Below are 12,145 nucleotides of genomic sequence, written 5' to 3'. Positions count from 1 at the left end.
AGCCACCAGGCTTCATCTTGGTGGCAGCCTCATTTCAATGCCAGCTTGCCCACCTGAGGCCCCAACCATTACTACTGAACACATCTGAGAACAGTGAAAGCGAGCTTGTTGGCTGTGTGAGGCCAGGGACTGGACTGTCTAGTCTACCACTATATGTTTCTAGACCAGCACAGTGCCGGGCACACACTAAGTACTCAGTAAGTATCTGTTCACTGAATGGGCTTCTTCAGTACGATATATATAAATGTCTCTCATGGCTTTATTAGCTTACTTTTGTGTATTAAAATTAATGTTCTAACTCAAGGGCACAAATATAAAACAGGCAGTTCCTACCTCAGAGGCTGAAAATCCAGGGTAAGATGAGAACACAACCTCTGAAACAAAAGAGAAATAACAGAGGTTGGTGAGAGCACGGATTGCCCCCAGAGAGGCTGGGGTCTGGGTCTCTCATCCACTGTGTACAGCAGGGGTCCCCCCAGAGGGGTTCCCATTGGTTCACATCTCTAATGCTAACTGGGAAGAGGAGCTGGCTGTGATACCTGTCAGGTAGTGAGGTGCACTCAGAATAAAATCCAAATTCCTTGGCCAGGCCTCTGAGGTCCTGCCTGATCTGGCTCCTGTCTACTTCTCCAATCTTATCTCCTGCTATCCTGCCCGTCACTCACTATATTTCAGCCATGTTGACCTTCCTTCTGACTTTGCAACATGTGAGAGCTCTTACTGAGCAGGCGGTCAGTATTGATCAGACTGTGTTAGAAGAAAGAAATGTATATAAATGATATTCTGTCAAAGGATTTGAAAACATCCTGTTATGTTAGTAGAAACAGAATATATTAAGACAGTGAATCCAGAAGAGATACTAAGAATAACCGGCAGCATGGTAGCAAGGAAGAGGCTGTGGAGTCACTTCATTCTTGGCACCATCAGAATGAGATGAGCCAATAAATATCTGAGTTCAACCATAAATCTAAGCATCTTCTTGGACTGGATCCTGTGCAGGCACTACTCACCTCTGCCCTGGCTAACAGGACCTCTTCCACACATTAATGGTATTATACTAATAAAGTTTACCTGAAAATGAAGTAAACGACAATAGGGGTAGAACACCACATGGCCCAAACAACTTCTCCTACGACAAGTGTCTGGAAAGGATTTGGGGATAAGTTTATACAAGAAACAAAGTAGGAGTTAGCAAGAGGATGGGCAATTGTTGCAAGTATGGTTGCTCAAAAGCGATTCCCTGGGGAGACATATCTAGAAAGATGAGCTACAGCACACTCTGCATGAACGTATATCCTCTGCCTATAATCTCCGGTTAGAAAGGTTACTGGATACAAGTTCAAAATTTCTATGTACTAGCAACAAACAGGCAGAAATGTAATATGAAAAAGCAATACCAATGACAATACCATAGAAAAAGACCAAATACATAGGAATAAATCTAACGAAAGATATGCAAGATCTCACCACGGGAGACTACAAAGCACTGATGAGAACAATTTCAAAAGACCTAAAACATGGTGGGATATATTACTTTGATAAATTAAAAAGCCCAATATTGTAAAAATATAAATTTGCTCCAAATTGGTCTATAGGATCACTACAATTCTAATCAAAATCCCAGCAGGATATTGTGTGGAAACTGACAAGATGATTCTAAAATTTATATGTAAATTCAAAGGCTTTATAATAGTTATAGCAATTCTGAAGAGCAACAACATAGCTGGAGAACTTCACTATCAGTTCTCAAAGCATATTAAAAAGCTATAGCACTTTAGACACATACAGACCCTGCCTTACCATAAAACCTCTCTTACAACTCAGTGGGGAAAAGGATATAGTCTTTTCAACAAGTGCTGTTGAGTCAATTAGATATCCATCTAAAAAAGTAAACTGAGGTGCGCCTGGGTGGCGCAGTCGGTTAAGCGTCCGACTTCAGCCAGGTCACGATCTCGTGGTCCGTGAGTTCGAGCCCCGCGTCGGGCTCTGGGCTGATGGCTCAGAGCCTGGAGCCTGTTTCCGATTCTGTGTCTCCCTCTCTCTCTGCCCCTCCCCCGTTCATGCTCTGTCTCTCTCTGTCCCAAAGATAGATAAACGTTGAAAAAAAAAAAATTAAAAAAAAAAAAAAAAAAAAAAAAAAAAAGTAAACTGACTCTACTTCACATCATATACAAAACTTCTAGACAGATCATAGACCAAAATGTAAAAACTAAAATAATCAAGCTTCCAGAAGAAAATATAGGAAAATATCTAATGGTTTCAGACAGATAAAAATTCTTGAAAAGGAAACAAAAAGAACTAACCATTAAAGATTGAACTGAACTTCATTAAAATAAAGAACTTTTATTCATCAAAATTCACCATTAGAAACATGAAAAAGGAGGCTACATACAGACTGGGAAAATATTTTTCTAATATTTAGGTCTACAAAGAACTTGTATCCAGCATATATAAAGAACTCAAGCAAATCAACAAGAAAAGAAAAATATAACCCAACAAGAATAATATAACCCAATTTAAATACAGGCAAAGACTTTATTAGGCACTGCCAAAAGAGGATATGGGTCAAAGTGACCCATAAACATATGAAAGGTACGTAAGATCATTAGTCACTTAAGAAATGCAAACTAGGGGTGTCTGGGTGGACATTGAAAACACCAAGAATTAAAACAGAACTTGTTGGGGTGCCTGGGTTGCTCATTCAGTTCCAGCTCATGTCATGATCCCAGGGTCCCAGGATCAATCCCCACGTTGGTCTCCATGCTGAGTGTGGAGCCTGCTTAAGATTCTCTCTCTCTCTCTCTCTCTCTCTCTCTCTCTCTCTGCTCTTTTACCTTGCTCAAGCTCACTCACTGTCTTTAAAAGAAAAAAAAGAAAAAAAATCATTAAATAATGCAAATTAAAGCCACAATAAGAAACTACTACCTACCTACCCCAAATAGGTAGAATTAAAAAGACTGACATTACCAAGTGTTCGTGTGGATATGGAGTAACTGGAAGTGAAATTCTCTTACATTAATATGGGGATTAAAACTGGTACAACTGCATTGGAAAAATACTTAGAAGTACTAAATAATGTTAAACATACTTTTGAATTCCATTCCTGGGTATATACTCAACAGACAATGGGTGCTTAAGCCTACCAAAAGATATAAAAGTTATAGTAGTTTTATCCATAATAGCCTCAAACTCAAAATAACCAAAATGTCTATTAACAGTAAAAAGGGTAAATAACTTGGAAAAAATACGAGAAATGAAAAATAGTGAACTACCAATATATGCAACAACATGAATGAATCTGACAGACATAATGTTGAGTGAAATAAATCAGACACAAAGAGCACATGCTGTAAAATTCCATATTCATAAATTTCAAATCAAGCCAAACCTATCTTTGGTGACAGAAGTCAAAATGGGATGCTGGAAATGCTCTATATTGTAATATGGGTGGTGGTTAAAAGGAGATATACATGTAAAATTCAAGATCTATACAGTATTTCTATATTTTTACTTTATGTTGGTTACTTCTCAATTTAAAATAAATATTTAAAAAACCCACTGTGGTATTGGCACAGTAATAGATCAATAGAACAGAATATATAATCTAGAAATATACTCATGCATTAAAGAGATTTTGGTTTATAATAAAGGTGACATTCCTTTTCTATTCTGCCTCTAGTATTGCCATTTGGACATGATTCTTGGCCCTGTGGTAGTGATCTTGAGAACTCAATTGGAATCAACCTACAAAGATAAACAAGCAGGCCAAGGATGGCAGCAAAGAGGATGGAAAGAACCTGAATCTCTTGAGAACATCAATGTACCCCAGAATTAGCCATCTCTGGAAAGCCTAACTTCAGAGTTTCTTGTTATTAGAGATTTTTTAAAATTTTATTTCAGAGAGAGAGAATGCATGCGTGCATGCAAGCAAGCAGGGGAGGGGCAGAGAGGGGGGAGAGACAGAATCTTAAGCAGGCTCTGTGCTGATGCAGGGCTTGATCTCACAACCCTGAGATAATGACCTGAGCTGAAATCAAGAGTTGGACGCTTAGCCAACTGAGCCACCCAGGTGCCCCTTGTTATTTGAGATTTTTAAAAATTTACTTTTAATTGGATTTTAAAAACACCTTAATGGAGAATCAGTTAGGAAGCCATTGAAATAATTCATGGGATACCTCCACCTCCCCAGGCCCAGCAGCTTCAGTGCAGCAGCTCCTCAAGGAGTCACAGATTTTCAAAATAAACTGTTGGTAGCTTATTCCCACCACGGGGCTAGACTCTCTGGAATAAGGGGCACCACTCACCTGTCCGGTCAACATCCTTTTTCATGGGCAGTACAGTATAATCCGGTTGTTCATCTGAGGCCTCAAACATCCACGACTTGGGCTGCAGCATGGATTGGGGCACTTTCTGGGGACTCCCCCTGCCTCTAGCCCAGTCCCCTGACCCGTCTTGGAGCTGAACCTGCTGTAGGTACGGGATCCGGAAAATCCTGTTTTGGTCCAGGCTTAATTTCTTCAGTCTTTAATTAAGGAAAGTGAATACAGAATCACAGCAATAATGATACCTCAGGAGCATTTACCTAGCAACTTTAGGGAAAGAACATGAACTCAGGCTTGGACCCTTACTCCTTGTGTGACCTGGAGCCAGTGACTTACCCTCTCTGGACTCAATATCCCTATCTCTAAAATGGGGATGATAGTTAATAACTTTCAAGGCTCCAGTGAAGTTTAATTAGACAATGTAAATGGCTCTACACAAAGTAGCATGCAGTAAATGGTAACTGACTCCAAAATAAATTTTCCAGGGATCTAAAGCTTAACCATTTAAATGCCAGCATTTAAAAAATAATAATAATAAATAAATGCCAGTATTTTCATTATTCAAATAGGTAGAATATAGCAGTTAATTCTTATCTTTCTGATTCTGGTTTTGTGTTTTTTTTTTTTTTTCTGTCTCCTCTCTCAGGGGTCAGGACTCTATCTCTGGTAATATCTCTTTTTATCCTCCCTTCTCTTTGCCACTTCTAATCTAGTCACTTGATCAGAAATGTCCTACTGATGCCCCACTTTTATGGCTGAGCTAAAGCTCAGAGGGGAGAAATGGATTATCTGTGACCACACAGCAGAGGTAAGTAGTGGAACTGGGATTTCAACTCAGGCCTTTTGGATTCCAAAGCAGCACTCAGGGTGTGGGCCAGGTTGGCAGTGGTAGGGGGTCCTTCAGAGAGAGGAGTGTGGCTTTACCTTCTGAGCCCGGCCAGGCTGGCAAAGCAATTGGGGCTGGAGAGCTTGTTGTCATCCAGCATCAGTGTCTCCAGCACTGGGAACCTCAGGATGTACCTCTTGTTTGTCAGTGACGTTACAGATGCCTCCCTGTAAGTGCAAGGATCCTGGGTAATGAGCAAGGGCAGGGAACAAACTCCACCATCCCCAAGAAGTAGGAATGAGAATAGGAATGGAGATGGAGAACAGGAAATCAATCAAGAGATATAACCACCTTGGGAACCCTCTTTAGTGTCCCACAGAGGTCCCTGTAGAGAGGGACTGGAAGGTGTAATTCCCTCCCCAACTGACCCCTTCCCCAAATCCTACTCACACATACAGTCTTCTGTATGGAGAAAGGTTGCACACATCCACAGATGGACTCAGTGAGACCCGACTGGGGCAGGATGGGGTGCACTAGTAATGCTCATGGAAAATACCAGAGTGAATAAGGCATGCCCAAGTTGGGGAAAACATTCTGAAGAAAGAATACTGCACAAATTTGGGTCAGGTCAGACTCCTGGGTATGCTGTGTCACCCTAAGGATTGGTAACTATGGGATCACCAGAAGACAAACCCCTTGGCATGGACCACAGCTTTGGTCCATGTGGGGTAAGGTAGGCTGGCTGCAGTGAGGCTCTCTTCTAAAGCAACTTAATAAAAATCACATATCAGTAAGGAGTTGAGAAGTCTCTTTTTAAACTCAAACTCTCTGAGGAGACCCAGAAACACCTGAGAGTGCAATTTAATGGGCTGAGATCCTGAATCACACAGGCAGGGCAGGAAGTCAGGGCATTTTAGGTACTACCATTAATGTGGCCTCATTTGTGCCTCTAGATGAATAAGACCTATGTAATTCTTTTTATTTTTTTCCAACTTAAAAAAAAGATTTTATATTTTTAGGTAATCTCTACGCCCAATGTGGGGTTCAAACCTATAACCCCAAGATCAAGAGTTCCATGCTCTACCAACTGAACCAACCAGGTGCCCCTTTTTAAGTACACAAACACAGATGACTCAAATCATGTTTTCAGTTCTCCCTCCAACTCCTTCCTCTCCATATACCCAAATTAAACACTCAATACACTCAACAAAGGATGAAAGAAGCCTTTAGTTCATGGTATTTGAAGGTCACAGGTGATTCTTTTCTTCTCCTGAAAAGACCAACTTTCATGCACTAAATTTTTAATCTCTACCTGAGAGCAATTACAGGGGGGTGCACAGCAGCTCTGTTGATTTATAATTAATTGGCCAATCTTTTTCACCCCAGTGAGATGTGAAACAGCTACAAAATAAGCCTTCGAAAAATTCCTCTTACATTCCATAATGAAGGAGGTAGCTCTGTCCTGTCTTTTGTGACAAGTTATCGTGTTTTGCCTTTTAAAAGCTGTACGCTAATTATAACATAGAAAAGCCTAATTTTGTCTCTAACACTGATGTCTTAAAATAGGGGGGCAGTCAGTAGGTGGGTAAGGAGGACAAGAAGCGAGGCTGCAGAGGAAAGTGTCAGGCTCTCCAATGGAGTCCTTCTCATGGCAGTTTTGGTAGAAGAGCTCTTTGAAGTGGCAGGAGTCTATCAGTATGGAGAGGCTGAAGTTTCCAGCTGTTCAGAGTGGTGCTATTTTTATTATACCTTCTCTTGCCAAAAGGAATTTAATACCATTTAAAATACAACAGATTTGACTTAATTTTTTTAGAAGCTAAGAGTATGCCCCAGTGATTGGATTCAGGAATGGGAATTTGTGCCATATTAAGGAAGCATGAGAATGGGGACCAGCAGCCCTAGGCTGTGGCTCTGGTGCTGCTGCTGCTTTGCTTGCTGGGTGACTTCTACCTGGTGTCCAGCATCTCTGGTCCTGGTCAGTTCCCCTATCTACATGATGAAAGAGGATTTCTTTTACTTTACATTGTAAGACTTCTGATTAAGCCAAAAATATTGCAGAACAGACTGGACCAAGAGCTGCAGTAAAACAGATGAAATTTAGCAAGTTGTAATGCCCATTAAAATGTCAGATCAGCTCCTATGATACAGAAAACCCACAGTGCAACCCAGGATGAGAGAGACATGTCTTCACAACTCGCTTGTGTAAAAGAGGACTTATGATGTGGCTGCTAAAGATCTGGTGCTCTTTTAGGCATTTTTAGGAAAACAGTGCTTAGAAAAAAAGGAGGTAACCATCCCCCTCTGCCCCGTGCTGGTCAAGCCTGAGAGAGATGACACGTATGGTCCAAGGGGGAAAAGGAACAGGCTTAATGGGAGAGCCAAAGTCTCAGATGTCAATCAAAACATGTAATAGGACAGGCTAATGATGCGAGTAGGTCAGATATCCCCCTAACTCACCCAGACAGAGATAAAGTGTGATATATCCAGAAATGGAGACACAAATAGTCCAAAATAAATGAGGTATATGGTGAAATGGAAAAAAGTCAAGAGAAAGGATGGAGAAGCAGAGTCAGGTCATGAAAAGCCTTGTGATCAATATTAATGGAGTCTATCTTTAGAACACTGGGAAGCTGCTGAAGGACTTCAAGTGGAGCAGTGATCGAATCAGATGTGCATTTTAGGAACATCCCTCTGGCTGATGGTAAGGTGGGTGTGTTGGGAGGTGATCAAGAGAAAGAAACATTTGACAGATCCTTAGCTGTATCCCAAGTAGCATGGGCTGTGCTGATTTGCTGCAGTGAGACTGAACAGGAGGACAACAGAAATGGCCAAGTTTGAGAAACATTTAGAAAGTACAATTCATAGCATCTGGTGACTGAGTGGATGTGAGGGAGGGAAGAACTCAGGCTGATGCCCACGTTTCTCACTCAGACAACTGCACTGCTGATGGAGAGCAGTGCCCATCACTGAGGCCAGGGACACGGGAGGAGATCTTGGCATGGGCATATGCATGATGACTTTGATATAATAAGTAAAAGATATGGGCTCATAGCTCAGAAGATGGTTGTGAAGTAGAGAAATAAAGAAGACTTTGGAGGGATGAAACTATCAAGATTATAAAGATTAATAAAAACAGTGGGTTGAGAGTAGAAAACTGGGGACGATCAACATTTAAGAGGCTGGCAGAAGAAGAGGAATCCAAAGAGCATTTTGAGTGTGGGAAGACAAATGGGAAGAAAATAACAGTAATACTTGTTTGGAGCCTCATAGCTTTCAAAGCACAATTATTTCAATTGATATCCTGATGTAAGTAGGAGTGCATTTATTTTACCCATCTTATAAAGAAATAGAAGGACATAGTGGTGGAGACTTGCCTTACTGTATGCAACAAGGCGTCCCACTGAAAACAACTAAAATGATGAATAAAACATAAAAAGAAAAAGATTCATTTATTTTTTTTTTAATTTTTAAATGTTTGTTTATTCTTTAAGAGAGAGAGAAAGAGAAAGAGATAGACAAAGACAGCATGAAGACATGAGAGGGAGACATAGAATCTGAAGCAGGCTCCAAGCAGGCTCCAGGCACAGAGCCCAATGTGGGGCTCGAACTCATAAACTGCAAGATCATGACCTGAGCCTGAGCCACCCAGGCGCCCCAAAAGATTCATCATTTAAAAACACATAAGAGATGTGAAGACAGTAAAGTAGTAGTACCAAAATATAAAAGTCAAGACAGAAACCAAGCACAAGAAGCCATGTTTGCCTTGAGGACACTTGCTGATCTTGTCAAAACAGAAGGTGGGGCATGTAATTGGAGACCCCCTACACGAATGTAGGATCCTAAAGAGATATATCCTCAGGAGAGAGGGAACTAACACTAAACCCATGCCCCTCATCCCACAGCTAGAAGAAAACTGCCTTGGGGTGAAAAGAAAGGAAGGGGGAGGGCAGACTGGTCCTCTTGCAAAATTACAGCCCAAATTTGTATCATCAGAGTGGTTCAGAGAATATCCAGCTAGTTTAGTTTAGTTTAGTTTAAAATGGTTTCATACTGAGTGTTCCTAGGCACCTGGCCAAAATAAATGGAAAGGTTTACGGTATCACAGACTAACTCATGTAGGCCAACTATCCCTTGAGTATGAACTAGAAAATTCAGACAAAATATATATATTAAAAATAATTGGGATGTCTGGCTGGCTCAGTTAGTAGAGCATGTGACTCTTGATCTCAGGGTTGTGAGTTCAAGCCCCATGTTGAACATGGAGCCTACTTAAAAAAAACAAAACAAAACAAAACAAATTTCTTTAAGGCATGTGGGAACTAACAACCTGTGAAAATTTAGGGGGCTCGGATTTGGAAAAAGAAGGAAACTCAAAGGGGATCTTGTAAAATTTGGGGTCTCTTTTTCCCTAGGGCTATCTGCTGACTCCAGAAGTGGCAGAGAGGTTGAGATGCTGAGCAGAGATTCTAACAACTATGCTAGTCTAGAGGCCAAAAATTAGATTCCAGGGTATGCCACAGAAGGGAAGCCCTGATAAACTGCCCCTACCTTAAATTAGGACATTGAAGGACTAAATCCTAGGAGGAAGTGTGAACTAGAAACAGCGTTGTCCTTGCAGAGACTGAAGACTAGCTTCAGATAATTAAGCATGAATTATATATATAAAAAAAGTCTAGAGTTGGTGAGAAAAAAATTATTTGAGTTGCCCAGAGGTCACGGCGTCTCATACAGTTTCCTGATTATTTACCTTTAAATTAAAAACTAATTAGACTTAAATAAAAGTAAAAATTCAGTTTTTCAGTCACAATGATCACATTTCAAGTGTTCAACATGACTAGTGGCTACCATATTGAACAATGCAGATATAGAACACTATCAACACTGCAGAAAATTCTGACAGTCCTAAATTAGGCCTTTCAAGGATTACCAGACAATATCTGCAAATTGGTGTTAATATCTGGGGATATGAAAGGCATGGTGGTCTATCATTCAAAGTAGGGGATTACAAAGGTCAGGTGGAAGAATGGAAATTTAGCCTGTGAATGAACCCAGTGAAGTCATCAACTTACATCGTGGTTATCTCCCCAGTTCCTGAATATATAGTTATTTTTTGAATGTATAATTAGAATAGACATACTAAGCAACCAACAGAATAACCACATTTGTTTACTGACCAACAAAGTGAGAGCTATTATATAAGGCAGGGACAGACTGCAGCCTGAGGAATTTTGCTTCTAGAACAGTAAACCTAAAGTTATTCCACATCCCTGAGGTAACTACAGAGATTACCGTCATCACTAAAGACAAGAAAGGTAAAAGGATACTGAGTCTTATGATATTCCTGTTAAACTTGTTTGTCTTGTGTAGAAGACAGGTCTTGAAGAATGACTATAGCTTACTGCAGGCTTAATCAAGTGGTGACTCCAATTTTAGCTGCTGTTCCACATGTGGACTCTTCTTACTGTAGCACATCAACACAGCCCCTGGTGCTTGGGATTCAGCTAAGGACCTATCAAATATTGCCTTCTCCTTACCAAACAATAAGAACTACCAGAAACAGTCTGCTTTTGTCTGACTGGGATAACAGTACATCTTTGTCCTCTTCTCCCAGGGCAACATCAACTCTTTATGTTTACCATAATCTATTACATCTACCACCAATCTATTTTGGTATTCCACAAAACATCATGTTGATTGGACCTGATGGGCAGTAAGTTGCAAATACTCTAGATGATTTAGTAAGATGCATGTGTGTCAAAGGATGGAGGGAACCCCCATCTCCAATTCAAGGAACTACTACCTTCATTAATTTTCTTGTTGTCCAGGTATCTGGAACATGTTGGGATATACCTCCAATGTGAAAGACATAATCCTTCACCTTGCACCACCTGTTACTTATGAAAAAGGCACAAAGCTTTGTTGACCTTTTCGGACTTTGGAAGTGATGCATAAAACATCTGTGCCAATCTAACCCTTACTGAGTATCCCATGAGGATGCCAGTTTTGTGTGAGGCTCAGAGCAAAACAAGGCTCTGCAACAGGTCCAACTGCATGAATTGTTCTCTGGGCATTATGTCCTTGGCCAATGGCATTGGGCAATATGACTCAATAGGTCCAACTATGCTCTAAGTGTCTAAGGCAAAAAGGTGTGCTATACAGTACAGGGTTACATCCTGGTTTTCAAGGACAGTTTGAGTTTTCACCTGTTATCCCAAAATAATTAACAGTGTTCCTTTTCCCTCTCAAATATATCCTGGTTTGGATGAGAAGTTACGTGGCCTCTCTATGAATGGAGCCTTTTATAGGTGTCAATTGCAGAATCATTTTTGAGCAAAGTTATGCCGATTCTGTGAACAACTATTTTCCTTTTGAAAAACAGTTTCTGCCTTACTGCCCCATGTTGGTAAAGACTGAACACCTGGTCACAGGAACACTGAGTGGCCATGTGACCTGAGTGGCTCATCATGAACTGAATGTGTCACAGAATTCCCTCATCAAGTGAAGTAATATGTGAGATCTGGCTCAAGCAAGTCTGGAAAAATTGCGTGAATGAATATGGCTTTGGTTCCAATGATGCCTACTCCTGCTGTACTATTACCTCTCCATCAACCCACAACTAAGAGTCTATGAGCAGTTAATGTAGGAGAGAGCCCCCAGCTGGGTTTACAAATGATTGTGCATGACATTCTGACACTAAAGAAAGACTATTGCGGTATTACAACTTTACAGGGGGGGTGTCTCTGAAAGACAGGGTAAGAGGAACCCTCCCAAGAGGTAAAACTTAGGGCAATATATCTATTTGCTTGGTTTATGCTGATTCATGGGCAGTGGCTGATGGTTTAGCTGAATAGTCAAAGCTTGGAAAAAATACTGTCAAACTGCTGACAGAGAGGTCTAAGGGGCAATTATGTGAATGGACCTCTCAGAATGGACAGAGAGTTTGAGGATTATTTGTATCCCATGTGAATGTTTCCCAAAGATGATCCACTCAGAGGAG

At 40.7% G+C, this 12,145-nt stretch overlaps 1 protein-coding gene across 7 annotated transcripts in view; it reads right to left on the bottom strand.

The window, feature by feature from the left end:
* The window catches only part of XRRA1 (X-ray radiation resistance associated 1), a 61,399-nt gene that overhangs the window by 21,445 nt on the left and 27,809 nt on the right, over nucleotides 1-12,145 (bottom strand). For 5 of the 7 annotated variants that reach the window (XM_043580240.1, XM_043580244.1, XM_043580245.1 and 2 more), the window contains exons 9-11: nucleotides 5,247-5,375; nucleotides 4,305-4,522; nucleotides 334-374 (exon numbers count right to left, since the gene is read on the bottom strand). In XM_043580240.1, the coding sequence (XP_043436175.1) occupies nucleotides 334-374; nucleotides 4,305-4,522; nucleotides 5,247-5,375 (388 nt within the window). Of the gene's footprint in view, nucleotides 1-333; nucleotides 375-4,304; nucleotides 5,220-5,246; nucleotides 8,604-12,145 lie in introns of those variants that run through there. The other 2 variants (XM_043580246.1, XM_043580247.1) reach the window with 2 other exon arrangements.

The sequence above is a fragment of the Prionailurus bengalensis genome, chromosome D1, assembly GCF_016509475.1.
Source record: "Prionailurus bengalensis isolate Pbe53 chromosome D1, Fcat_Pben_1.1_paternal_pri, whole genome shotgun sequence".
Taxonomy (NCBI): domain Eukaryota; kingdom Metazoa; phylum Chordata; class Mammalia; order Carnivora; family Felidae; genus Prionailurus; species Prionailurus bengalensis.
This window is presented reverse-complemented; position numbering and strand designations above follow the sequence as displayed.